Below are 27,920 nucleotides of genomic sequence, written 5' to 3' on the forward strand. Positions count from 1 at the left end.
TCTTTTGGGGGAGTGGGACTGGGCAAGAGAACAATTTCCATTTTTAACCACAGAGCTACGGCAGAAGGAACCAGTGAGCTGTCCCTCTGTTCCCCTTCTCCACATCTCCAATCACAGGTGTGAGAAAAGGAACTCCAGCCCAGGGTGGGACCAGCCCCTCCCCACGCCCTCAATGTTTAAGAAATAAAAGTGTGTAATTTTTTGAGGCTGGCTTCTTCCACAGCACAATGCATTTGAAATGCATTCACATCATTGTATCAAGTTTGTTCCCTTTTTTGCTGAGTGGTGGGTGTTTATGCATCCTCCATTGAGGGACATCTGAGTGATTTCCCATCTTCAGTGATTATAACCAGAGCTTCTATAAACATTCATGTGTGGGCTTTTATGTGAACACAAGTTTCCAGTTCTCTAGGGTAAATATCTAGGAGTGGGATGGCTGGGTCACATGGTGAGTGTTTACCTGTATAAGAAACTGCCAAACTGTTTTTCAGAGAGGCTACAGCATCTTGTCCTCCAACCAGCGATGCAGGGGAGTTCCAGGTGCCCCATATCCTCACCAACACTTGGTATTGTCTAGGTTAAAACAATTATTACAGCCACCTGATAGGTGTGTTGTAACTCATTGTGGTCTTCATTTATATTTCCCTTAATAAGACCAATGCTACTGTTCATGTGCTGATTTGTCATGTGTGTATATCTCCTTTGGTGACATAGCTGTTCAAATCTTTTGCGTTTTTAATTGGGTTATATAAAATTAAATTTAAATTAAGATTATACAGATTTGCTGTGAAAGAAGCCAGCCTCAAAAAGTTGCACACTGTATAATTCTATTTACATTGAGCTTTTAGAGTACTTTACATATTTTGGATACAAGTTCTTTGTCAAATACATGATTTCTAAATATTTTCTCCCAGTTTATAGTGAATCTTTTTATTCTCTTCAGAGTGATATTGGCTGGGTACATGTATTCAAATTTGTATTCAAATCTTAGTGTAGGCCCGCACAGTGGCTCATGCCTGTAATCCCAGCAATTCGGGAGTCTGGGGTGGGAAGATTGCTTCAGCTCAGGAGTTTGAGACCAGCATGGGCAACATAGTGAGACCCCATCTCTACCAAAAGTGAAAATTAGCTGGGTGTGGTGGTACATGCCTGTAGTCCCAGCTACTTGGGAGGCTGAGGCAGAAGGATCACTTGAGCCCAGGAGGATGAGGCTGCAGTGAGCTGTGACTGCACCACTGCATTCTAGCCTGGGCAATAGAGCAAGACCCTGTCTCAAAAAAAAAGGGTGACATCGACAGAACAAACATTTTTAGTTTTGGTGAACTCTATCAAGGTTTTCTTCTATAGATTGTGTTTTTGATGTCATATCTAAGAACCCAAAGTCACAAGAGTTTATGTTTCTTGTATAAATTTTATAGTTTTACATTTTACTTGTAGATCTATAATCAATTTTGAGTTTTCATATAAGATGTGTAAGAATTTAATATAATTTTTATGTATGAATTGTGTATAAGATCTGAGGTTTAGGTCAAGTTCATTTATTACATATGAATGTTCAAATGTTTCAACACTGATTGTTGAAAATACTTCCCTTAATCCATTGAACTGTCTTTGCACTTTTGACAAAAATCAGTTGGTTGGGTCTGGATTATTCATTCATCTATGGGTCTATTTCTTTGCCAATACCATTTTGTCTTGATTGCTGTAACTTTATAGTAAGTTTGAAAACTAGTGGTAGTAAGACTCTTCCAACTTAATTCTTTTTCAAAATTATTTGAGCTATTCTAGTTCCTTTGCCTTTCCATATACATTTTAGAAGCAGCTTTTTTATACAAATAAAAATAATGCTATGATTTTGATAGGAATGGCAATAAACCTACAGGTCAGCTTGGGGAAAAATGACATCTTTACTATATTAAATCTTCTGATCAATGAATACAGCTGTCTCTCCATTTATTTAGCTTTTCACTGATTTCTTTCATAAGCAATTTTGTAGTTTTCACCACTCAAATCCTGCACGTTTTGTTAGATTTATATCTAAGTATTTCATATTCTGTGAGGGGAGATAGTATACATGAAATAGTTGTAAAATTTCAGATTCCAACTCTTCATTGCTAGTACATTGAACGGTGATGGATTTTGTTTTTGTCCTGTGTCCTGTGACTTTTCTAAATTCACTTATTGATTCTGTGAGCTTCTTTTGGTACAGTCCTGGGGACTTTCTATATAAACAATTGTCATCTATAAAGTAGAAATTTATATATATATATATATATATATATATATATATATATTTATTTATTTATTTTGAGACAAGGTCTCATTCTGTCACCCAGGCTGGAGTTCAGTGGCAGGATCATGGCTCACTGCAGCCTCAACCTCCCTAAGCTCAGGTGATCCTCCCACCTCAGCCTCCTGAGTGGCTGGGATTACAGGCACACACCACCATACTCAGCTAATTTTTTTTTTTTTTTTTTTTTTGAGACAGAGTCTTGCTCTGTCAGCTAGGCTGGAGTGCAGCAGCACGATCTCAGCTCACTGCAACCTCCGTCTACCAGGTTCAAGCAATTCTCCTGCCTCAGCCTCCCGAGTAGCTGGGATTACAGGCATGTGCCACCACATCTGGCTATTTTTTTAAAAAAATTTTATTAGAGACAGGGTTTCACCATGTTGTCCAGGCTGGTCTTGAACTCCTGGGCTCAAGAGATCCACCTGCCTCAGTCTCCCAAAGTGCTGGGATTACAGGTGTGAGCCACCACACCCGGCCAATTGGAAATATTTTTATTTCTTCCTTTCTAATCTAGATGCTTTTACTTCTTTTTCTTGTGTCTTTGCTCTTGCAACCAGAGGATGTTTAATAGAAGTGCGGAGGGTGGAAAAATCTTACCTTGTTCCTGATCTTAGTGGAGAGCTTTTAGACTTTCGCCATGAAGCATAATATCAGCTCAAGCTTTTGTAGATGTCCTTTTTCAGGGTAAGGAAGTTCCCTTCTATTCCCAGTTTGTTGAGAGTTTTTGTCATGAATGGATGCTGAATTTTATCAAATGCTTTTTTTAATCAATTGATAAGATGACGTACAATTTCCTCTCTAGTTTACTAAGATGATGGGTTATATGGATTGATTTTTTTGGGGAATATTGAGCCAGCCTTACATTGCTGGGACAAACCCTATAATCTCATTTTATATCCTTGTTACATTTGGACTTTACTATGGGTATGCATTACTTTCATAAGAAGCTGATAAAACTTAAATTTTAAAGAAATATACATACCTGATTCCATTTTCCCCTTTTTCTGGCTTCTGGTTAAGACCATCCTTTACCTGAGAGAGAAAACAGTAATGTAAAAATATTTTCAAAATAATATTCATTAGAATGAGTTCAGATGAATATTTCAGTCTTTGAGAAGGTGGTATTGACACTTATCCTAGGACCTAAGGACATGGTTACATTAGAAGGGCTCTGGAGGCGGGGCACAGTAGCTCACGCCTGTAATCCCAGCACTTTGGGAGGCTAAGGCAGGAGGATCACTTGAGCTTAGGAGTTTGAGACCAGCCTGGGAGACACAGTGAGACCTTGTCTCTATTAGAAATTAGCCAGGTGTGGTGATGCACACTTGTAGTTCTAGCTGCTCAGGAAGCTGAGGTGGGAGGGAGAATCATTTGTTGAAAATTATTCTTGGGTCTGGGAGGTCGAGGCTGCAGTGAGCTGTGACCATGCCACTGCACTCCAGATGGGGCAACAGGGGGAGATCCTGTCTCAAAAAAAAAAAAAAAAAGAAAAGAAAAAGAGGGTTTCTGGGCCAGGCATGGTGGTTCATGCCTGAAATCCCAGAGCTTTGGAAGGATCTCTTGGGGCCAAGAGTTTGAGATCAGCCAGGCAGCATAGTGAGATCCTGTTGAAAGTGAAAGGAAGAAAGAGAAAGAATGAAAGAATGGATGGACGGACAGAAGGAAGGAAGGGAGGGAGGGAGGGAGGGAGGGAAGGAAGGAAAGGAAGGAGAAAAGAGAAGAAAAGAGAAGAGAGAAAAGGAAGGAAGGAAGAAGAAAGAAGAAGGTCTCCATTTCTTCAGCCTTGATTTTCTTTAAAGCTAACATGAGCCTCTACAATTCTTGATCATTGGTTGCCGGTGCTTCCACAGAACACTACTGTCCAAAACTTTAGAACAAGCCACTCAGCAGCTCCCTAATTAAGCAAATGACCAAGAGTCTTAATTCCATATTGCAGTTCCGTAGAAGCTCACTTAAATGCACTTTACAGAATGCCCACAACTGTACAACTCTTTCATTTAGCTCAACTATACCTTTGTAGCTGCTGCTGCTGCTTTTTTTTTTTTTTTTTTGAGACAGGGTCTTGTTCTGTCACCCAGGCTGGAGCACATTGGCATGAACATGGCTCACTGCAGCCTCTACCTCCTGGGCTCAAGCAATCTTCGCACCCCAGCCACCCAAGTAGCTGGGACGACAGGCATGCACCACCACACTCAGCTAATTTTTAAAATTTTTGTAGAGACAGGGGTCTCACTGCGTTGTCCAGGCTAGGTTTCACAGCTTTTTATGTGCGAATGACATATTTAGATCTCTGTATTTTCTCATCAAATATTTTGTATGCATAGTATTTTATTGCTTTTACCTGGTAGGCTTATTATACTTTTTCAGAGACTGCTCTAATTTTCTGACTATTTAGTGCAAATTTTTAAATTCAGTGCAATTAATTATATATTTTAAACTATCTGAAAAAGTCCCTGAGAATTCACATATGTACTCAGTGTGACTTCTGTACACACACGCACGCACATCTGTGCACAGACCCCATACAATGTCCAGAAGTTGTCTTTTTAGAAATTTCAATTAATATTAACTTTTACTATCCACCAGTCATACTTTTATTGGAAGTCTGACAGGTGTTCTTGAAGTCTTGTGTTCCAGAAGAAGGAAGAAATTGAGGATGATCTAATACAACACTATATGGGAGTAAAACAAAGTCACACCATAAAAATTTTGGCCTCCAGTATCACAAATAGCAAAGAGTCAGCTGTAGGTGTTCACACACTTACCACCTGGTAGTGATTGGGGGCCCACACTAGAAGCGTGTGGCGTTGGCCCTGCTTGAAGTCGTCAGTTACGGCAGTGACTGGTGATCCAGGAGAAGAAATGTTTATACTTGTCAGTTTGTTTACATCAAAAGTCATAAATGCATTTGTCTATAGAGGGAGGGAAAGAGGCATAGTTAATATCACAGAGTCTCGGCACTATGCAACTGAACGCTGGAAGAGCAGTTATCTGATATTCTGCATTTCCAGGTTCATGTTCATAGATACCAAAAAAATGCCTGTGCGGAGTTGGCCTTTATTTGCCTCAGCTTCCCACCCACCCTTACAGACACCGTCATGAAGTTTTTGGTACCACCACAGGAACCATACTTTTCACCAAGCATCTTACTTTTATTTTGCTTTTATCAAAAATAAATACTACGAGAATAATTTCTACTGTTAGGCAAAGAACAGCACCAGGGCAAAAGCAACAGCCCTGGTAAAAATCAATACTGGGCTGTTCCAAGCATTAGTAATCGGGCTTTTTGTTTTTACCTTCAAGATTATTAGTTTGGCAAGGTCTAAGGTTGTGGTGCTCAACCATGGCTAAACAGGAACGAGACTGGCTAAATCTCAACATCTCTGGGGCTAGGGCTGGGCGCGGTGGCTCATGCCTGTAATCCCAGCACTTCGGGAGGCTGAGGCAGGCCAATCTCTTGAGGACAGGAGTTTGAGACCAGCCTGGCCAACACGGCAAAATCCTGGCTCTATTAAAAATACAAAAATTAGTTGGGTGTGGTGGTTCATGCCTGTAATCCCAGCTATTTAGGTGGCTAAGGCATGAGAATCGCTTAAACCCAGGAGGCAGAGGTTCCAGTGAGCCAAGATAGCGCCACTGCACTCCAGCCTGGGCGACAGAGTGAGGCTCTGTATTTAAGGAAAAAGAAAAAAAAAAAAAAAAAAAAAAAAAGAGATCTCTGGGGCTGGGACCCAGGTATCAAAAATTTCAAAGCTCTCTGGGTGATTCTGACATGGGCTGGAGGTTGAGTACCACGAATCCAGAACAAGGGTGATCTAGAGCAGGGTTTTCCATCCTTGGCACTGTGAACATTTGGGTCACGTAATCTTTGTTATGGAGAGCTGTATGTCAGCATCCCTGGCTTCTACATGAGATGCCAGCAGCATACTCCCAGTTGCTACAACAAAAAATGTCTCCAGAGATGGCTAAATGTCCCCTAGCATCAAAATCTCCCCCAGTTTAGATCCTTGATCTGGTGGTTCCAGGCTCCAGCAGCAGCAGCATTCCTGAGAGCTAGTTAAATGCAGCATTTCAGGCCTGCTGATTAAAAATCTGCATTTTGGCTGGGTATGGTGGCTCACACCTGTAATCCCAACACTTTGGGAGGCTGAGGTGGGCAAATCACCTGAGGTCAGGAGTTCAAGACCAGCCTGGCCAACATGGCAAAACCCTGTCTCTACTAAAAATACAAAAATTAGCTGGGTGTGGTGGCACACACCTGTAATCCCAGCTACTCAGGAGGCTAAGGCAGAAGAAATGCTTGAACGTTTGTGGAGGCAGAGGCTGCAGTTAGCCAAGATTTTACCACTGCACTCCAGCCTGGGTGACAGAGCAAGACTCCATCTAAAAAAAAAAAAAATCTGCATTTTAACCAGCTCCCTGGGCAATCTGCATACACAACAAACAACATAGTGTGGAGCACACTGGTTTAGAATATAGCCAACATGAGATCAAGATCCTTAGTTCACTTCTGGGCTGGCCTTGGCATTTATACAAGGACCAAGAAAAACAGCTTCTCTAAATCCTATTATAACAGGGTCAGAAGATGAAAAAGAAGGCAGCAATTTCCTTCTACTTACTTGAGACATTGGGCCAAGTGTCACCATCTCTCCAGGAAGAGATATATTCATGGTATTGTTTCCTATATTCAAAACTTTAATTTGGACTTCGTTTCCTTTGGGAAAGACTGGAAGAGTTTTCTGAGCAAAATAAAAGAAAATTGGCAGTGAGGTCTTCAATACAACATGGAAAGTCATCTTAACCCTGACAAGGGGGTGCTTTCCTCCAGCTGGGAAAAGCTGTGCTGGCTGAAACACGCCAGGTGTCTCCCACTAAGCTGCCAATCACAGACCTCGTGGCACCCACAGAAATGACTTTTGCACGGAATACTGAAGTGATATGGTTTGGCTGGGTCCCCACCCAAATCTCATCTTGAATTGTAGATCCCATAATTCCTGGGTGTTGTGGGAGGGAATCAGTGGGAGATAACTGAATCGTGGGGGTGGCTTCCCCCGTACTGTTCTTGTGGTAGTGAGTAAGACTCACAAGATCTGATGGTTTTATAAGGGAAAACCCCTTTCGCTTGGCTGTCTTTCTCTTTTTGCCTGCAGCCATGCAAGATGTGCCTTTCACCTTCTGCCATGACTGTGACGCTTCCCCAGCCATGTGGAACTGTGAGTCCATTAAATCTCTTTTTCGTTGTAAATTACCCAGTCTTGGGTATGTCTTTATCAGCAGCGTGAGAATGGACTAATACGTGAACGAGTCAGAAAGATGCTGCTCTTATCTTATCTAGCCACTTCCAGGCCAAGGGCTGCCAAGATACGAAGCCAAATATCTGACGGCTCTGAGTCACTATAACCTAAACAAATATCCTTCTTGTCATGACACCTGAGATCTACCGTCACCCGACTCCAGTGTTCTACTGTAAGTCTGGAAGCCCAGTCCCCAGCCCTAGACGCAGCAGTGTACACATCTCACAAATGCCTGATGCTCTCCTGCCTCCATACCTTTGTTCAGAGTTTTTGTCTTTTTTCTACAATGCCCTCTTTCAAAACCCAGTGTCACTGAAGCAATCCATGTCCACCTTAGCCCACAATTCACCTTCCACAAAGCTAGCTATGTCCAAGAGGAGCGTGAGTACAGCCATGTTCATGGTGGCACTGTTTGCAATAGCCAAAAGGTGCAGGTAACCCAAGTGTCTGTCGGGGGTGAATGGATGAACAATGTGGTGTATACACACAATGGGTTTAGTATTCAGTTTACAAAGGAAGGAAATTCTGACACAGTCTACAACAGGAGGAACCTTGAAGACAATATACTAAGTGAAATTAGCCAGTCACAAAAGGACAAATACCATATAATGCCACTCATAGGAAGTGCTAGAGTAGTCAGATTCATAGACTCAGAAAGTAGAATGGGGGTTGATGGGGCTAGGGAAAGGGAAAATGGGAGTTGTTTAATGGGTACAGAATTTCAGTTTTGTAAGATGAAGAGTTCTGAAGGTTGACTGCACGACAATGGAAAGGTACTTAACGCTACTGAACTGTACACTTAAAAATGGTTAACATGTGACCGGGCATGGGGGCTCATGCCTGTAATGCCAGGACTTTGGGAGGCTGAGGTGGGAGGATTGATTACCAGCCTGAGCAACACAGGGGGACCCTGGCTCTACAAAAAAATTTTAATAAATTAGTCGAGTGTGGTGGTGCATGCCTACAGTCCCAGCTACTCAGGAGGCTGCGGTGGGAGGATTGCTTGAGCCCAGGAGGTGTGGCTGCAGTGAGCGTGATCGCACCACTGCACTCCAGCAGCCTAGGCGACAGAGTGAGACCCTGTTTTAAAAAATTTAAAAAAAAAAGAATACGGTAAATGTTATGTTATATATATATATTTACTGCAATTAGTTTTTTTAAAATTTAAAGATATTAAAAGAGCTGCTCTGCCTGTGGAGTAGCCAGTCTTTATTCCTCTACTTTCTTAATAAACTTGCTTTCACTTAAAAATATAAACAAAGATATTAAAAGGGGGGGGAGGGAAGGAACGAGAGAAAGACAGAGAGAGAGAGGCAAAGAGAGGGAGGAAGTGGTGGGGAATGGTGGGGAGAGGGAAGAGACTCTTACCCACCACATAGCCCTGTTTCTAGGAGCTGATCTCAGACTACCAGCATTAGGAGTCTAGTTTAGCCCACTGCGAGTCCAATAGATGTGTGGATTAACTTAGAAACCAATCCTTTTTAGAAACACTAGAATTCAAAATACATTCTCACATCAAAAAGACCATTTACACACATTTGAAGTGATGCTTGTTTGTAAGTGATGAACTTCTTTTAACCAGATCCCCTTGGAGTTCAGATTGTGAAGGAACACATTCTGTAAACTTCTTTTCCATTATAAAAACTGTATTATAAATGCAAGCTACTTATGTAAGCCTTTTTCCCCTGCTGAAGCCCACCCACTTTACCCTCACACCCATGGTGCCTCCCACTGCCCACAGCTCCAGGGCTCAGTTTACAGAGAAAGACCTTGGCCTCCCCTAATCCCCTTCATGCTGAAGAAAGAAGATTCTGAACGCTCCACCTAAATCCACCAGGAAAGGACATGGGAGAACCAGGGGACAACTCACATCGATTTCCACCTGCACGATGGCAGCCACCACAAAGGCCATGGAGGCCAGGAACATGCCAACTGTCATCTTCTTCAAGGAGCTGATGGCACAAGAGAAGAGTGACTCTCAACCAGTTTCACACAGATGAGCTAAGCTAAACCCCCACCCCCACCATCCCCCCAACAAAACTAAATTCCTTCCAAAAACATGGGCTTGAAAGCACCTCTCCCCGTCTTGGTCATGGATTCATGAGGATTCAAGGAGGATAAGTGGAATATAGCTTCTTGTTTGCATATTTACTTTTTTTTTTTTTTTTTGAGACAGAGTCTCTTTCTGTCACCCCGGCTGGAGTGCAGTGGCACAATCTCAGCTCACTGCAACCTCTGCCTCCTAGCTTCAAGCAATTCTCATGCCTCAGCCTCCAGAGTAGCTGGGATTACAGGTGAGTGCCACCACACCCAGCTTATTTTTCGTATTTTTAGTAGAGATGGGGATTTGCCATGTTGGCCAGGATGGTCTCAAACTCCTGACCTCAAACGGTCTGCCTGCCTTGGCCTCCCAAAGTTCTGGAATTACAGGCGTGAGCCACTGTGCCTGGCCTGTATATTTACATTAATTTCTAGAAACTATGGTTCAGGTGATACTCCAGATTACAATGACCATTCCTATCATCTGCGTAGAGAAGAAAGCCTTGATTAAAGGCCTTTTCAGGCTGTCAATCATAGCATTTTTATTTTAAAGAACATTTTCAGAAACAGCACACGAACATTTGTTTTCTTCATTCTTCAAAACCCTATCCTCTAGGCGAGGTTGCGGGAAGGGCTGCAGGCTGAGCGCAGCCCATCTGTAAAGCCCTGGGACCAAGGGAGCCTCAACCAACCCAACCCACCCATCACCTACGTGAAATTGAAGCCACATTTTGCAATGAGAGGGTACAGCACAGCATCGAAGATCGGGACCATGATCACGATCAGGATGGCGTTCACGGTCTGCAGAGGAAGTGGAGGAGAAATGTTAAGCTTGTCTCAAAGACGACTCTGATCCCTGAAAGCAACTTACATGTCTTCTACCTGCATCTGATCGGGCTGAATTTCAAGAGCTCCCTAAAAAGAGAGGAAAACAATCTCAGTGAAAAATGTCATGAAAGGGAAGAAGAAAGGGGACAAAGAAACTAAAACAAAGGAGTCAAACTTACGATTTTCCCGGACATAGTTGTTGCCTGCAGTGTCCACCTGGAGCCCTTAAAAATGAATACACTTGCTGTATTATTTGGGGATGTGGGTTTTTTAAATTTTACAAGTCAATGGTGAGTCTTTTCCAAATCAGGAATGAGGTCTGACATGTTATGGGATTTAAAGTTGTTTTAAACATCAAGTTAATCTCCCAGCTCTATTATAATACTAGGTCAAAAGAAACCAGTTGCATTTCTAGTGTACGAGTGAACACAATATGGAGTGCTCCAACCCCTCCTGAAGCTGCACAAAGCAGTACCCTGAGATGAAGCTATCCCTAGGAAATACAAAAATGCATTTCTGAGGCTCGTTGGAAAGCATGGCATTGTCTGCAAGGTAAAAGCAGCTGTGTATGTTGCAGATGGTCCATATTCACTGCCATCCAAGATTCAAAAATATTATTGTTAACAGTCATTTTGACAGTCTAGGCTGGCTGCACCTAGATCTCCATCAAGAGAGTGGTGGATTTATACCTGGGCAGCCCCTTTACAGTCAACCTATTTCACAGTGAAAGAGGGCCCAGGACTGTACAGGTAAATATGATTATGTCTGTGGAAGACTAAACATGTAAATGCTTCTGTATGAATCCATCAACTCCACTAGAAAGACATCACAGAAAGTCAGGAAATTGGCCAGGTGCAGTGGCTCACACCTATAATCCCAGCGCTTTGGGGGGCCGAGGCACGTGGATCACCTGAGGTTAGGAGTTGGAGACCAGCCTGGTCAACACAGCAAAACCCCATCTCTACTAAAAATTAGCCAGATGTGGTGGCAGGTGCCTGTCATCTCAGCTGCTCAGGAGGCAGAGGCAGGAGAATCGCTTGAACTTGGGAAGTGGAGGTTGCAGTGAGCCAAGATAGTGGCACTGTACTCCAGCTTGGGCGACAGAGTGAGAGTCTTGTCTCAAAAAAAAAAAAAAAAAAAGAACTCTACCCCTGTTTGAGTTCTTCATACAGGCCAGTCACTGAGTACCTTATGGATATTCTCACACTGGACCCTCACAGCCTTGCGGAGGGTGATTAGCACCCTTTGGAAATTGTTAAGGGTTATTACAGTGACTCAAGTCTCACAGCTACCAGGTGAGGAGTGTGTTTCCAGTGACCGGCTCCTGTCCGCATGCAGCGCTGCCTCCCGGGTCTGTCTGACACATCTCAATCTCCTACTTAAAATGAGGAGATGAATGTGTACACTCACATTTCTCCCAAGCAATGGCTTATCCCTATCATCATCCTCCCTGCTCAAACCACATGTGTTCATATATTTTTTTTAGCTCCATTTCCTAAGAGAAACAATAGCTATTTTTTCATTCTGTAAACCAGGATTGATCTTTAAAAACAAACACTTTCCAATTGCTTTGGTTACTGAGCCCCATGCACTGAGTTGCCTAACACAATTGTGAAAAATTCCTGGGTATGTGTCTTAGGGCTGTGGTAGAAAGAGACAACAGGTCACCTGCCAGGTTGTAGGTCCCTGCTTGGAGAGGAGTCATTTTTCACCCCAGGATGGTACTTCCAGCCCAAGCATTCCATCTTACAGTGGAAGAGATCAAGTCCCTCTCCATTTATGTATGGGCTCCATAAAAGGCAATGTATCTTGTTACCACGCTGTATTGGTAGGAAAACAAACTCTTGACTCTCAGTTTTGATTGGAAGAGTGCTGGATGAAATCTTTCCCAAGGCTACTTGACTGGACCTCATGTAATTGTCTTCATTGTTAGCAACAGAAATGTGGATAGAACTACCTAGAATTGCTTTTTGTTTTGTTTTGTTTTGTTTTTTACAATAAACTCAATGTGATCTAACAATTAAACAAGTGAAATATAAATAAGAAACTGGAGGAGACCTTTTTAGATGTGAAATACAAAGTGAGCCTTGGTACCTGGCAGTGCAGGATGTACGTTGGCTCCGTGAAGAGGAGCGCAAGCAGAGTTTCACATTACCTGCTGGTCAAACAAGGCCCAGAACATTGGGAGTGGAATATACAGGAACATCACCCTCGTAACCATCTTAATTTGGGAGATGAGCCGCTCCTGTAGTTGGAGTGGGGAAGGGACAAATCAGCCACACCCTGTGTCCTGTGCCACTCACGGCTTACAGGTGCTGCTGATTTCAGTGGAGACACAGATATTTGCATCTAGAGGCAAGCTGGGAGGTGATTAATCCAAAACATACTGCCGCAGTTTTCTTTAGAAAATCGAAAATATCTAAACTATTTAAAATATGAGTGAAAACATCTATTTAGGAGGTAAATTACGTGAATTTACTAAATGTAAATCCCACCACCGCCGTCACCACCTCTTGACTCTCCTATATTCAAACTAAGGTTATGTGATCCCAATTACATATAATTAATGCCAGATTATACCAAATGAAAAACTATGAAAAGGTAATATTATTTCCAGATCTATTTATCAAGTTCTTTCAATTAAAAAAATGCACTCATGCATAGTTTTATTTAATATGCTGTAAAGTTTAGGAAGGTATCACTGATCATTTTGTCCATGTAACCTTAGTCTGAATTGAGATTTTTGAGTGTTCACTTCCTGCGGGAATCAGGGTCATTGTAGCAATGACCGTTACTTACATCGTATTTCTCTTTAGCCCAGTCCAGCCAGTGCTCCCTCTTGGGAAATGCCTTACTCCGATGCCTAAATCTATTTTTGATGGCAAACTGAAGGAAGGAAGAAAAATCAAATTTCAAAACAGGACCAACAACTTTGTCAGGGAAGCACATTTCAATTAAACTACCTTTAGTAGAAAAATATACGTGTGAGAAAAACAAAATATACAATTGTATCTACTAGTATATGAGCACTTATTTCTATTAATAGTCTCTTTCCAACTGAGAGCATTTGAGTTGGGGTGAACAGAATTAAGCTGTGTCCACTTTACTCTCCAGATCCTCTAGAGAAGCACGCCCAATAGAAATACAACACGTGTTTGCAATTTAAGTTTTCTAGTAGCCAGCTTAAAAAGTGAAACAGGTGAAATTCATTGTACATACATTTATATAACATGATAAACTCCACTAAGATTTTAATAGGTAATCAATATTTAAAAATTAATAAGAATTTTTACCTTCTTCTTCCATATTGTCTTGAAAATCCAGAGAATATTTTACACTTATGACATAATCTCAGTTTATTTGTTTGTTTGTTTTTGAGACAAGGTCTTGCTCTGTCGCCTAGGCTGAAATACAGTGGCACTGTCTTGGCTTACTGGAGCCTTGACCTCCCAGACTCAAATGATCCTCTCAGCTCGGCCTCCCAAGTAGCTGGGATCACGGGTATGTACCACCATGCCTGGCTAATGTTTTAATTTTTTTTTTAATGGAGACAGGGTTTTGCCATTTTGTCCAGGCTGGTCTCAAATTCCTGAGCTCAGGCGATCCACTCGCCTCAGCCTCCCAAAGTGCTGGAGTGGCATGAGCCACCATGCCTGGCCAGCATATCTCAATTTGGATGCTAGATTTTTATTAGAAATACTTGATCTGTATTTAGGTTTTATAAAGTTTGTGTTTGAAAAACCAGATTTACACACTAAGTTGTTTCAAACATACTTAAAATCCTTCCAATAACTGAACTATTAGTTTTTAAGAGTAAGAACACACTACAGAGAAATACATTTATTAAAAAATTAAGGCTATAGGGAAACATATTTTAAGATATAATAACACAGGTCAGAAAAATACGATGGCCCACCCATCATAAAATTAGGGGCCACTAAGATTCCTTGTTAGTGTTGTTTAGGAAAAAGGCCTTTGGGAAGAGCAAAGTGCATTTGCAATGACACAGCAAGAGGTGAGGCTGGTGGAGGCTGGAGGCATGAGCACGATCGAAAGGCAGTAAGTTGGCCAGGCGCAGTGGCTCACACCTGTAATCCCAGCACTTCGGGAGGCTGAGGTGGGCGGATCACTTGAGACCAGGAGTTCAAGACCATCCTAGCCAACATAGCAAAACCCCGTCTCTACTAAAAATACAAAAATTAGCTGGGCATGGTAGTGTACGTCTATAGTCTCTGCTATTTGGGAGGCTGAGGCGGAGGCAGGAGAATTGCTTGAATCTGGGAGATGGAGGTTGCAGCGAGCCGAGATCGTGCTACTACACTCTAGCCTGGGTGTCAGAGTGAGACTCTGTCTCAAAAAGGAAAAAAAAAAAAAGAAAAGTAAGTCAAAGCTACAGGCTGACTTTAGGATACTTCGCAATATAGTTCTCATGACCCTAAATAGCTTGAAGTTGTTCTTCTGGAGTTTGAACTAAGTTGTCAATGACTTGTTAAGGAAGGACTTGGACTGGTAATTGGCAAGGTCCCCTCTTTGCTTGGAAAAAGCTTTTTGGTGGGAACAGGTCTAATGTGAGAAGAAAAGAGTATAGCTGCCCTTGAAGGGATTTTTTTGACAGGGAGAGGGCACATTTATTTCAGAAAGTGAAATACAACACAATACAACAATCTAATAGTACAATACAATTGAAATATAATACAATAATCCCAGCACTTTGGGAGGCTGAGGCGGGCAGATCACCTGAGGTCAGGGGTTTGAGACCAGCCTGGCCAACATGGCAAACCCTGTCTCTACAGAAATGGAAAACTTAGCCAGGTGTGGTGGTGTGTGCCTATAGTCCCAGCTACTTGGTAGGCCGAGGCAGGAGAATCGCTTGAACTGGGAGGCAGAGGTTGCAGTGAGCTGAGTGCACCACTGCCCTCCAGCCTGGGCGACAGAGCAAGACTCCATCTCAAAAAAAAAAAAAAAAAAAAAAAGAAATGAAATATAATACAATAATCTAATGCAATAAGGCTAGGTAAGATAAAGTAAGTGATCTAAAACTATCTTAAGGCTGCCTTTTCATCCACAAGATTCACACATGTGATTTTTTTAAATAAATGACACATTTACCTCCAGTTATACAACATATACAGTATGTTCACTAAAAAAATGGGGAGTGTATAAGGAAAAAAATCATTTGATTCCCTTATCTAAGGATTCTACTCTCAACATTTATTTCCCACCCATAAATGTATGTGTATATGCATATACTATGGAGGTACTTATGGAAGAAACCATATTGTGCACATTCCTATTACTACATATTCCTTAAAAACAAGACTGCTCCCGGCTGCGTGCTACGCCAGAGATGAACTGTAAGTTCAGCACGGTCTTCCTATTTGCAGCAATGTGTGGGCTTACATTTTTGCTATTATAAGTATTACAATGATAATCTTTGTACATGAGTCTGTGTTCACTTTTTAAATATTTTTTTCTTACTCTAGTTTTGTTTTGAGACGGAGTCTCCCTCTGTCGCCCAGGCTGGAGTGCAACGGCACAATCTCGGCTCACTGCAACCTCTGCCTCCCAGGTTCAAGCAATTCTCCTGCCTCACCCTCCCGAGTAGCTGGGATTACAGGCACCCGCCACCATGCCTGGCTAATTTTTGTATTTTTAGTATAGACAGGGTTTTGCCATGTTGGCCAGGCTGGCCTCGAACTCCTGATCAAGTGATCCGCCCGCCTAGGCCTCCCAAAGTGCTGGGACTACGGGCATGAGCCACAGTGCCTAGCCTATTTTCTTACTCTTAATTCTTGAAAGCAGCATGACTGACTTGAAGCAACTGAACACCTGAGACTCTTGCTACACATTGCCAAATTGAGCCTCCCCATTTTTGATTCACTGCTCCCTGACAAACCTCAAGCACTGTTCTGCCATTTTGACAGATGAAGAGTCACTTTGATTTGCTTTTCTTTGACCATTGATCTTATTTTATAAGCTCAAGAGCCATTTCTATTCTTCCCTTATTAAGTTCTGTTTGTGTCTTTTTCCATTTAGAAGAAGCTACTGAAACAGTTAAGAACACTAAAAATATATTTAAAGGAAAGTCAAAGCTTAAATTTTAATTTAAAGAAAGTAGAAGGTTCTGAGGTGGTTAAATAGCCTTGAGAAAGAGCAGCTGAGATACTTACACCGATGCACTTGGCCACTTTACCCATGATGTTGCCCTGTGGCTTGAACTTCTTGTACATCCCACTGCCAAGGACAAACACAACTAGATAGGGCAGAAGAAGACATGTCAGCAAAGCATGTGACCGAGCGCCCTGTGGCCTAGAGAGATGCGCCTTTATTTGAGTTATAACTTTGTTTTGGGATAATGGGATTACTTATGGAATGGGTTTACCTTCCAACCTCACAGTTTAGAAAGTGCTTTTAACTCTCACAATCCACAAAAACCTCTGAGTAACGTTAGGTTTGTGTTCTAATATGCAACCTGTAAGCCTAATATCATCTACTTCCCATAGCTTAAGGTAGCTCACGTACACTCACACAGCTATTTAAGCACAAGTTCTATCTCTATTTAAAGGGAGACAAAAGGAATCAGTACTTTCATATAACACATTAATGTACTATTCTACTAAGACAATAAATGGGGCCAGGCGCGGTGGCTCAAGCCTGCAATCCCAGTACTTTGAGAGGCCGAGGTGGGCGGATCACTTGAGGTCAGGAGTTTGAGACCAGCCTGACCAACATGGTGAAAACCCGTCTCTACTAAAAACACAAAAATTAGCTGGGTGTGGTGATGGGCACCTGTAATCCCAGCTACTCGGGAGGCTGAGGCAGGAGAATTGCTTGAACCCAGGAGGTGGAGGCTGCAGTGAAATGAGATCGTGTCACTGCACTCCAGTCTCGGTGACAGAGTGAAACTCCATATCAAAATAATAAAAATAAAAATAAATGGAGCTGTAATCTTCTGAATGCAATGGGAAGAGAAACCTTTTTCTTTCTCTTTTTAATATTCAGGAAAAAAGAATTAATCTTAATCATATGTGGCAGAAATTTTTTCTGTGGTCACTGTACAGAAGCAGTTAAAATTAATTGCATCTGCAGCTACAGTTTTACAAAAGTTAGAAGCACCTTTTCAATGAGGTCATTCTTCCACGGACCTTTTTGGCAAGTCATGTTGTGAAAATAACTTAGAAAAAAACCATTCTGGGGCTGAGTGTGGCAGCTCATGTCTGTAATCCCAGCATTTTGGGAGGCCAAGGCAGGAGGATCACTTGAGACCAGTAGTTCAAGAGCAGCCTGGGCAACATAATGAGATCCTATCTCTATCATCTTATTAAAAAATTTTTAAAAATTTAAAGCATTGTTGCAAGTAGATCTGAAAACATAGTCCATATACTAGGATTTCTGATTATCCAATACCACAGTTCAATAATTTAAAAACACCGATAGCTTGAATTCTACTTATTTTTCTCAATTAAGAGGGTCTGAGATTTTTGACAGGTGCTAGCTCCAAGTATGTGCCTATACTATAGATGCTCTTTATAGCTGATAAAAGAGATGTTTACTTATATTCTTGCCCAATGTCAACATTTCTGAATGCAGACATGGATGGTAAAGATGTCCAAGAGATTGAGTCTGTTTTCTTTTACCACTAATATTTAATCTTTAAGCTTCTGATTAACTGAAACCTAATTCAAGCATAGGAATTTCTAGAGGCAGTGTTGACACATCGAATTTGGCCTGTTCTCAATTCCTCCAGAAGAAAAAGCATAATCTTTGATAGAGGAATGACTTGTACAGATGAGATAACAATGTACCTAACGTGCTTAATACAGTGTCTGGTGTAAAGCAAGACTTTTGGAAATGCTCTCTGTCTCCTGCCAAGAATTAGAGAGGAGGAGGTATCAATGAGCCTGCTAGGGGACGGTGGCAGTATGGGAAGAACCATGGAAGAAAAGAGACATTAAAAAGAGGAGAATACTGAGCTCTCACCTAAATGAAAGGGGAAAGCTAAATTGCTACACTGTGAGCAAAAGAGATTGAAAATGGTCCTATTCCATGCACTACTAAGATCTGAAAACAAAAATTGGAGAGAGAGACGTGACTGTCAGCTGAGCAAAGCTGATGACAACCTCATTTGAGTGGGAGAAGGGGCTCTGAAGAGTTGAGGTGGCCGCTGGGCTGTTTTCTTTTTGCACCGTTCTTGGCCACTTTTCACATCCAAGCATCCCATGTAGAAAACGCCACCTTTCCTAAAAGCCAATGCCAAGAACTAATGTGCCAATGAATGCCTCGAATAGACATATATGTTCTGTCCAGTGGGAAAGAATTCTAGTAGAAACATATGGGGGGCGGGGGGAGGTGATACTAGTTTGGTGCAAAAGTTATTGCGGTTTTTGCCATTACTTTTAATGGCAAGAGCTGCAATTACTTTGGCACCAACCTAATCAATTATGGAAATGTAGACGTTCATTGGAGTGTTTCAATGGCAACTGAACCAGGTTGCCATTTCTTCAAGCAAATTATAGATACGTACATGTTGACAACAACAAAAGCTTTTAGCCTTGGGTTCAGCTAATCCAGCAGATTCTATCACCTTCATCTTTTTTTTTTTTTTTGAGACAGGGTCTTGCTCTGTCATCCAGGTTGCAGTGTTGTGGTGCAATCATGGCTCACTGCAGCCTCGACCTCCCAGGCTCAAGCAATCCTTCCACTTAAGCTTCCAGAGTAGCTGGGACTACAGGTATAAGCCACAGCACCCAGCTAATTAAAAAAACAAGCAAAACAAACAAACAAAAACAACAACAAAAAAACCAGCTAGGTGTTGTGTCTCATGCCTGTAATCCCAGCACTTTGGGAGGCTGAGGTGGGTGGATCACCTGAGGTCAGGTGTTCGAGACCAGCCTGGCCAGCATGGTGAAACCCTGTTACTACTAACAATAAAAAATATGTGGTGGCCGGTGCCTGTAATCTCAACTACTTGGGAGGCAGAGCCAGGAGAATCGCTTGAACCCAGGAGGCGGAGGTTGCAGTGAGCTGAAATCACACCACTGCACTCCAGCCTGGGTGACAAGAGCAAGACTCTGTCTTTTTGTTTGTTTGTTTTAGAGGTAGGGTCTCTCTCTGTTGCCTAGGCTGGTCTTGAACTCCAGGTTGGTCTTAAACTCAACGGATCCCCCTGCCTTGGCCTCCCAAAGTGCTGGGATTATGGGCATGAGTGACCATGCTGGGCCTCTCTCACCTTCATCTTAATCTGCCTAAATAGTATTACACCTTTCAATGACCAACTCAGTTGGTTCCTTTTCCTGTAATTCTTTTTCTGATTCTATTCCCTCGGAATTGATGTGCCAATCCTACTTTCTTTGAATACTTAGAGCATGTTTAACATCTGATGCCAATTATTCTCACTACTTTTTGTTGCCACTTGTTACATGCACTTTAAAAAATTAGTCACAATCATTCACGTAGGGCCTGACCTGGTCCTAGGCTTCTATTAATTCAACTGATTTCCACTTACTCAGGGCTACAGCCATGAGAGCAGCAGGAACCCCAAAGGCCAGTGGGTAACAAGCTTGTTTACTGTGAATTCCACATTGTTGAACTGGGGAGAAATGACAAGATTAAAATTGTTATGGCATTGGTAATGAGCATATAGTTCCCATTTGTAAAGATCTCTCACTGATAATTGCATATTGCTTTCACGTACTGTTCTAGACACATCCATTTGCCTCACTGACATAATTGCCAGCTAAGTAAAGCAGCAGTGAAGCAGGAGGAGCAGGAGATGGAAACCAGTTCTAATCTCAGCCCCTAAATAGATGGGTGTTCCCGGCTTGGCCAAAATCAGTGGCCCCCTCTTGGTTCTGTGGATTTTCTTTACGGGGGAGATAAAGATGACCTGGATACACTAACTTGATTATATGGGACTCAGTAAATCAAAAGTACACTGGAAAATCAATATTATCTGTTCCTGAATTCATGCCAATCAGGTAGCAATTCGATGACCTAGGGCAGGGGTTGGCACACTTTTCTGTGAAGGGCCCAGCAGTAAATATTTCAGGCTTTGTGAACCATTGGTCTCTGTCAACTACTTAACCCCACCTTTGCAGGGGAAATCAACTGTAGACAATACATCAATGAATGGTCTTGCCCAGATTTCTGGATTCGGCCCATGGGCCACTGTTTGGCAACCTCTGACCAACAGCTATTTTAGCTTTGAAATCCCAGGATTTATATATATATTTATAATAAATAAATAGAAATTATTTTACAAGTAAGCCTTTGTAAGCAGTCATAGAGATTCCTGGAAATCCTTTCTATAGAATGCTGGCGCCTCCAGGCATGATCTGATGCTATCAGGGTTTTGCTTTGGTTCAGCTATCTCACAATTCGGGAGAGAGAGAAGTTAACTAGCAGAAGTGACACTCATGCAAATGTTTCCTGTTCATGGCAAAAAATAATTTTCCCCCTATAAAGAATAGAAATTTGTTAGTCAAATCTTTATTTGAACTGATTCATTATCAACTAATTAACAAGTTACATAAAATTTTTGTCACATATTCACTTTATATTTGTAAGAGAGTCATGAATTTCCTTTTAAAAAATTATCCTTTAACAGATTCTATAATTTAAACATGCACCCTCTAGTAGAACATAGAGGTGGGAGAGGTGAGCGAACAGGACACACAAATAAAAGCTGTTACATTTTTATACAAAACAAGTTGGAAAAAAACAAAAAATAAAACAAGTTGGAATGGGGTTTAATTGTCTGTCATCTTCAAACCACTATGCTGCGGAGGAATACATAAATCCCCCTGAAATCTTTATTTCATAATCTAATCTGATTCAAATGTGGACAGGATGGTCTTGTTAGTTTGTCACCAGTAACACCACATATTCCCTTCCACGTGGGAAATTCACAAACTCTCAATGGAGCATTAGCAAGCACAGACCTCTGATAGTTACTGACACTGTCCCATTCTCTTTATCTGAGCAGTTCTTTTGGAAATACTTGAGATGATGGGAAAGCAAAGAAAAAAACTTTGCCTTAGCCAGGCGTGGTGGCTCACACCTGTAATCCCAGCACTTTGGGAGGCCAAGGCAGGCAGATCACGAGGGCAGGAGATCGAGACCATCCTGGCTAACATGGTGAAATCCCATCTCTACTAAAAATACAAAAAAAATTATCCGGGCATGGTGGCAGGCGCCTGTCGTCCCACCTACTCAGGAGGCTGAGGCAGGAGAATTGCTTGAACCCAGGAGGTGGAGGTTGCAGTGAGCCAAGATCACGCCACTGCGCTCCAGTGTGGGTGACAGAGCAAGACTCCTTCTAAAAACAAAACAAAACAAACAAAAAATCAATACAATTTTGCCCAGTAAACTCTTCCTAAGTCATAGAAATATCACTGGGGAGCAAAGCTTGAAGGCTAAAATGGCAGCTACGGCCACCAGCTTGGCTTCCAAGGCACCTCTCTTGCCTCTTACCTCTTACCATGAGCACGACTTTGCATGAATAACAGTTTAGGAAGATGGATGCCCATGCTAAGGATGGCTTAGACTCTCCAGTGGTCACTGGGATAAGGGATTTAAATAAGACGAATAGGAGGTGAAACTCACAGGGAAGGAAGCACTTACTCCAGATTCCAACGTGCATCCCAGCATGTAGCTGACAGCTAGAAAACAGGGCAGAAGGGAAGAACAGAACAAAACGAAGAAGACACGGCCTTAGCCTTACTAAAAAAAGACCAACAGAAGTTCCTTTCAGGTATCTCTTACCTCTGAGCATGGGTGTGATGATCGTGGAAAGCAAACTTCCAGCATTAATAGCCAAGTAAAAGATGGAAAAAAATCTGTTTCTTTGTTTCTCCTGCAATGAAAAGGAGAAAGTAAGATGACTTTGGCTATCAATCAACTGAGCAGAGGGAGCTGATGATCTCATTTTACTACTAACTTAGTTTTGGTTGGTATCTTACTTTCTAATGTACTTAAAAAGAATCCGATGGAGAACAGACTTTGTGCCCATGGCCTCTGACTCCTGGATGTGTAGTTCATTCATGTGGGCTCTGGGGAGGCCCCTACTCTTACCTGGCCCTCTTCAAACTGATCTCCACCAAACGCAGACACGCAGGGTTTGATTCCTCCAGTCCCGAGAGCTATCAGGGCCAGGCCGATCATGGACAGCACCCTGGGAAAGACAGGGTGTTAGGGCCAACACGGCAGATCCTAGCAAGTAGAAGCCCTCTCTTTTCCCCAGTTTCCCTCAGTGGGCCTGGCATAGTGACACACATAGAGAAGAAGACAATCTCACGAGAAGCCAGCTCACAGGAATGCAGCGTGATAGTCAAATGCAAACTTGAACTCATGGGCCTTCAAACTCCTGCCCCCATCTAATAATTTACCATCCGGAAAACATAAAACAGTAGCTCGCGAGCTGAGCAAAGCCTTAGGTTTGGGGTTCTTTTGTAGCTTTATTGTTTCCAGTAAAAGAGAGGATAAATGAAATGTTATTGAACAAATATAAGCATTGTGTCTGGTACAGTCATAACCGACTCATAATAGTCATTAAGTAACATTGGAAAACATGATTTCATTGCAAAGCAGAATATCAGGTTAGGTAGTATGATCTCAGTTTGTTTACAAGGTACAGAAAACTGGAAGGAAATAGACTAAAAGATCTATTGTCATGTCTAGATGGTGGGATTAAGGGTTATTTAATTTACTCTTGTATTTTCTAGGTTATTGCTAAGTATTTTAACTCCTGAGTTGAAAAAAAAATTCATAGCATTTATTGACCCTCACTTTGTAGTTTTATTAAATTTACAGGTAGGTACTACAAATTTCTGGTTTTATAGGCATGTATCCCATATCTTCTTGGTTGCTAATGTTGCTTTTAAACACTTAAAAAATTTTATGAGACAGATAAAGTCAAGGAAAATATTGCACAGGTAAAGAATTCTTTAAAAATCATGCTTCCTGAACCAATCTTCCTGAATTGGCTGGCCAAATCACCCCTTTAATCTTGTCTGCTTCTTAATACAACTTGCATTTAATGTTGTCAATCTAAGCATTTTAAAAGACAACAAAAACACAGCCAACTGAATATTATATACAATTTACTCTTGTGAGAATTTTAGGTGTGCTCCGATACGAACTCCATGAAATGAAAAATGAAAAGCTAAGATTTCTTGAGCACTGATCACTTGTCAGGCAGTGTTCTAGGTGCTTTACTTGGATTAACCCACAACAGTCCTACACGAAGTAGGTACTATTACAACCAAGGAAACTGAGGCACAGAGGTTAAGAAACTTGCTCAAGCTCACACAACTAGGAAAGGGCACAACCAGAATCTGGCTCCAAAGTCCATGTTCTTAACTGATATTACAGATTAGAAAACTGAGGCGCAGAGAAGAGCACCTTCCCAAGGCCACAGAGCTGCTCTGTGGGAGGGCTCACAGCCACTCCCTCCACCGACACAGTTCCCTCTGGGCACCAAGAGTGTTGCATCAAGAGATCCAGTCTGGACAGCAGTCTGATCAACTGATAAGCCAGCAGTGCGGGGATTGCCGATACTAATTTGAGTTTCTATTCTTCTCTCCCAGCTCATTAGATAGTTTACTTATAGATCAAGGAACTGAAGCACAAAAACAGGAAACTAAATAAATCTCTACAACTAGTCTACTAGGCCAGACTGCAGTGAAGCAAGACTAATCCAGCACATAAGCATTTATCAATAACACCTGCCATCCAGAGCCCAGCACAAACGGCTGGAACAAACATTTATGAAACGGGATTATTGAAAAATAGGCAGAAGTGTGGTACACGACAGAAAACCAAAGGTCCTGGAGTCCTGAGGACACCTGGCGGTGTGAAGGATCAAGGTTTGTGGGACTTTATATCCCTCCAGGGTAGGTCAAGACCAACATGAATCCCCTGCGCACTGACTGTACCTCACATGGGATACGACGGCCCATGACAGCTGAGCCTCAGAGTGAGCAATGCCTCTAGACAACTGTTAGGGTGGTGACATCCTGAAGACCCAGCTCAATCTATTTGACAGCCTTCTCCATGCTGCCCAAGGGGGAGGAAAAACCTCCTTATGCTCTCAGTGAAGTTCAAGGAAAAAGACGAAGACTTAAGGCATCAAATGAGCACAAGGTGGGAGGGTGATGGGGGCAGCAGTGAGCACCAACTCACACGTGCACAGGAAGGCTGTCGGGGGTGCCATCATGGTTGTGGTCTGTGAGATCATTAATGGAGCTTACTGAGATGACTGCTTGTCCAATCGTGTAGACAATGGAGAGCGACACAATGGTCCTGTGTTTCCAAAGATTAAGAGAATCCGAGTTAATTGCACAATAGCCGTCCACTTCTGACTCCACCACAAAAGACCCCCTCCTTGAAAGCTTTCAAGAGCCCAATCCTGAATACACTTATTTCTTGAACTTGAGTAACACTGTTAACTCTCAGGAAGTCACATGGGCAAAAAGAATAGAACAAAGTTTTGAGCTAGGCATGGTGGCTCATGCCTGTAATCCCAGCACTTTGGGAGGCCAAAGCAGGAGGACTGCTTGAGCTCAGGAGTTCGACACCAGCCTGGGCAACATAGCAAGACCCCATCTCAACAAAAAAATAAAAAATTAGCCAGGTGTGGTGGTGCATGCCTGTGGTCCCAGCTGCTCAGGAGGCTGAGGTGGGAGGATCACTTGAGTCCAGGAGGTTGAAGCTGCAGTGAGCCAGGATTGCACTACTGCACTCCAGACTGGCTGACAGAGCGAGATCCTGTCTCTTAAAAAAAAAATTAACAAAATTTTGGCCAGAGGGCCAGGAGAGAGGAAAGATCTGCCTCCTGGGTTCATGCCATTCTCCTGCCTTGGCCTCCCGAGTAGCTAGGACTACAGGGGCCCACCACCATGCCCGGCTAATTTTTTATATTTTTTAGTAGAGACGGGGTTTCACCACATTAGCCAGGATGGTCTTGATCTCCTGACCTTGTGATCCACCCGCCTTGGCCTCCCAAAGTGCTGGGATTACAGGTGTCAGCCACCGCACCCAGCCTATATTTTTAAACAGTAAGAATTACTTATATTCTGATTGGTAATGATATTTGGCCAGGAAGTAGACCTTTGGTAATTTTTGTAGAATTCTTTAGAGGTAGTGATTCTTCTTTCTTCTGTCCATGCTACAGTTTGGTTATCTGTCTCCTGCAAACCTCAAGCTGAAATGTGATCCCAGTGTTGGAAGTGGGGCCTGGTGGGAGGTGTGTGGGACACTGGGGCAGATCCCTCATGAATGGCTTGGTGCTGTCCTCATGGTCATGAGTGAGTTCCTGCAAGAGCTAGTTGTTGAAAAGAGCCTGACACTTCCCTCCTCTCTCTCTCTCACTTCCCCTCTGGCTATGTGATCTCTGCACATGCCAGCTCTCCTTCACCTTCCTCCATGAATGGAAGCAGCCTGAGACTTTCATCAGATGCTTGGTCTTCCAGCCAGCAGAATCATCAACCAAATATACCTTTCTCCTTTATAAATTCCCCAGCCTCAGGTATTCCTTTATAGCAACACAAGCGGACTAAGACAGCCCATGTCATTCCTTTGGCCTGGAAGAGCCTCTACTTCCTTCTTCATTAAGTCCCAGGAAAACTTTCCTGACAACATCCCACTGGGTGTGCTCGTGGAGCCCTTCCTGGAGGGCTGGGTGACTTCTCTCCTTAGTGACCTCACACCATGTGACCTCAAGCAGCGTGAGCCCCTCAGCAGCCAAGGGGGTATTTTAGAGAGTTTCTTCATATCCCCAGACCTTAACTCCATGCCTCACACATCACTAATAATAGACAGTATCCCTGCTACTGTGTCAAGATGTGACAAAGATGCTACATTTGTTTGCATTAGGGAAAAACAAAAACCTATAGATGCTGCTTGCAGTCACTAAATGTCAGGCACTGTTTCAGGCTCTAGGGACAGGATATTGAGCAGAAACAGAGCTGTAAATGCTCTCCTAAGGGTTTGTTTCTGTTTTTAATTTGTTTTTGAGACAGGGTCTTGTTCTGTCATCCAGGCTGGGGTGCAGTGATGTGATCACAGCTCACTGCAGCCTTGACCTCTGGGGCTCAAGCGGATCCTCCCACCTCAGCCTCCCAAATAGCTGGGGCCACAGGTGTATGCCACTATGCCTTGCTAATTTCTTTATTTTTGGTAGAGATGGGTCTCACTATGTTGCCCAGGCTGGTTTCAAACTCCTGCCTCAGCCTCTCAAAGTGCTGGGATTACAGGTGTGAACCATACCACACCTGGCCTCTCCTAAGAGTTTCTGTTCTTTGATTCATCATTCCCAGATTCCACCATTCCCAACTACAAAACCTACATTTACTTTTTGGCTTGTTTGTGAACAAGAAATTTCCAGCCACTCACTTAAACTTTCCCAGCCACGAGTCGGCGATAAGAGCTCCGAGAATTGGCGTCAGGTAGCACAGAGCCACAAACGTATGGTAGATGGCGGTGGACAGGTTATCATCCCAGCTGATGAAATTTGTGAAGTACAGAATCAGGATTGCTTTTGCAGAGGGCAGGTGGAAGAGGAGGGGGAAACAAGGTTAGGACTGGTTATGGCCACTCCCGCTCTTCCCCGAATGGTGAGAAACGGCCAATACAGTTACCTCGCATTCCATAGTAGGAAAATCTTTCGCAAAACTCATTGACCACGATGAAGAAGATGCTCAGGGGATAACCAAAGAAACTCTGACAAAAAAGAAACAAGCACAGGATTGAAATACACCCCCCACTGGTCCATAGCCACAAAGGAGCACCAGTGGCATGAAAGGCAGCCAACGCAGATTCGGTAACTTACCAGTGACTGTCTAGAGCAGGAAACTAGCATTTAATCATTTTATTCCCTACACTAATCCTTCCACATAGAGACAGCAATGAAATAAAGCATCCAGTGGTATTGTTAGTCTGAGGAGGATTATCCACAGCATTTCCTCAGGAGAGGACATCTCACATGGAAATCCGGGATCATACCCTCACTGGTTCCAGATGTACAGATCTGTTAGGTGAATGAACCCTTAGGGGTAAAACAGATGATAAAATTTACAAGATGAAGATATGGAGAGAAGGAAAAAGGGTACTCACGTGTGATTTGGACATTCCTAAAAGAAAAACAGAATCCCAATATTAAAGTCATGCCATTACAATAGTTTTTGCTGTGTCTAAACTCAGAGCCTCTGACTTTTTAGGGTGGTCAGAGGGGCCATTCACCAAACAGCTCCAGCCCTCCCTGGGATCCCGGCCCCAGACTCATGCTTCTTATCTGAGGTGGGGCCTGGCATCTGTATTTTCTTTTAAGAAGCTCCTCAGGCAATTCTCGTATGCAGTCAAAATTGAGAAGCAGCAGCTCAGAGAATCAGGTCTAAACCATTTCCTTCTGAAACACTTCAAAGGCTGCCCATCGGGATAAAATCCACACATTCTAGCATGTTCTTCAATAT

The 27,920-nt window shown here is 42.6% G+C and overlaps 1 protein-coding gene across 1 annotated transcript in view; it reads right to left on the reverse strand.

Moving 5' to 3' along the window:
• SLC15A1 (solute carrier family 15 member 1) overlaps positions 1–27,920 on the reverse strand; it is a 70,472-nt gene that overhangs the window by 15,387 nt on the left and 27,165 nt on the right. Inside the window, exons 2-18 of the mRNA XM_522705.8 lie at positions 27,565–27,581; positions 27,090–27,171; positions 26,845–26,986; positions 24,634–24,753; positions 22,525–22,624; positions 22,216–22,306; positions 19,958–20,041; positions 16,623–16,705; positions 13,252–13,338; positions 12,608–12,697; positions 10,632–10,676; positions 10,507–10,539; positions 10,337–10,425; positions 9,455–9,536; positions 6,910–7,029; positions 5,056–5,202; positions 3,273–3,322 (exon numbers count right to left, since the gene is read on the reverse strand). Of these exons, the coding sequence (XP_522705.5) occupies positions 3,273–3,322; positions 5,056–5,202; positions 6,910–7,029; positions 9,455–9,536; positions 10,337–10,425; positions 10,507–10,539; positions 10,632–10,676; positions 12,608–12,697; positions 13,252–13,338; positions 16,623–16,705; positions 19,958–20,041; positions 22,216–22,306; positions 22,525–22,624; positions 24,634–24,753; positions 26,845–26,986; positions 27,090–27,171; positions 27,565–27,581 (1,462 nt within the window). The remainder of the gene's footprint in view (positions 1–3,272; positions 3,323–5,055; positions 5,203–6,909; positions 7,030–9,454; positions 9,537–10,336; positions 10,426–10,506; positions 10,540–10,631; positions 10,677–12,607; positions 12,698–13,251; positions 13,339–16,622; positions 16,706–19,957; positions 20,042–22,215; positions 22,307–22,524; positions 22,625–24,633; positions 24,754–26,844; positions 26,987–27,089; positions 27,172–27,564; positions 27,582–27,920) is intronic.

This window comes from Pan troglodytes, chromosome 14 (genome assembly GCF_028858775.2).
Source record: "Pan troglodytes isolate AG18354 chromosome 14, NHGRI_mPanTro3-v2.0_pri, whole genome shotgun sequence".
Classification (NCBI taxonomy): domain Eukaryota; kingdom Metazoa; phylum Chordata; class Mammalia; order Primates; family Hominidae; genus Pan; species Pan troglodytes.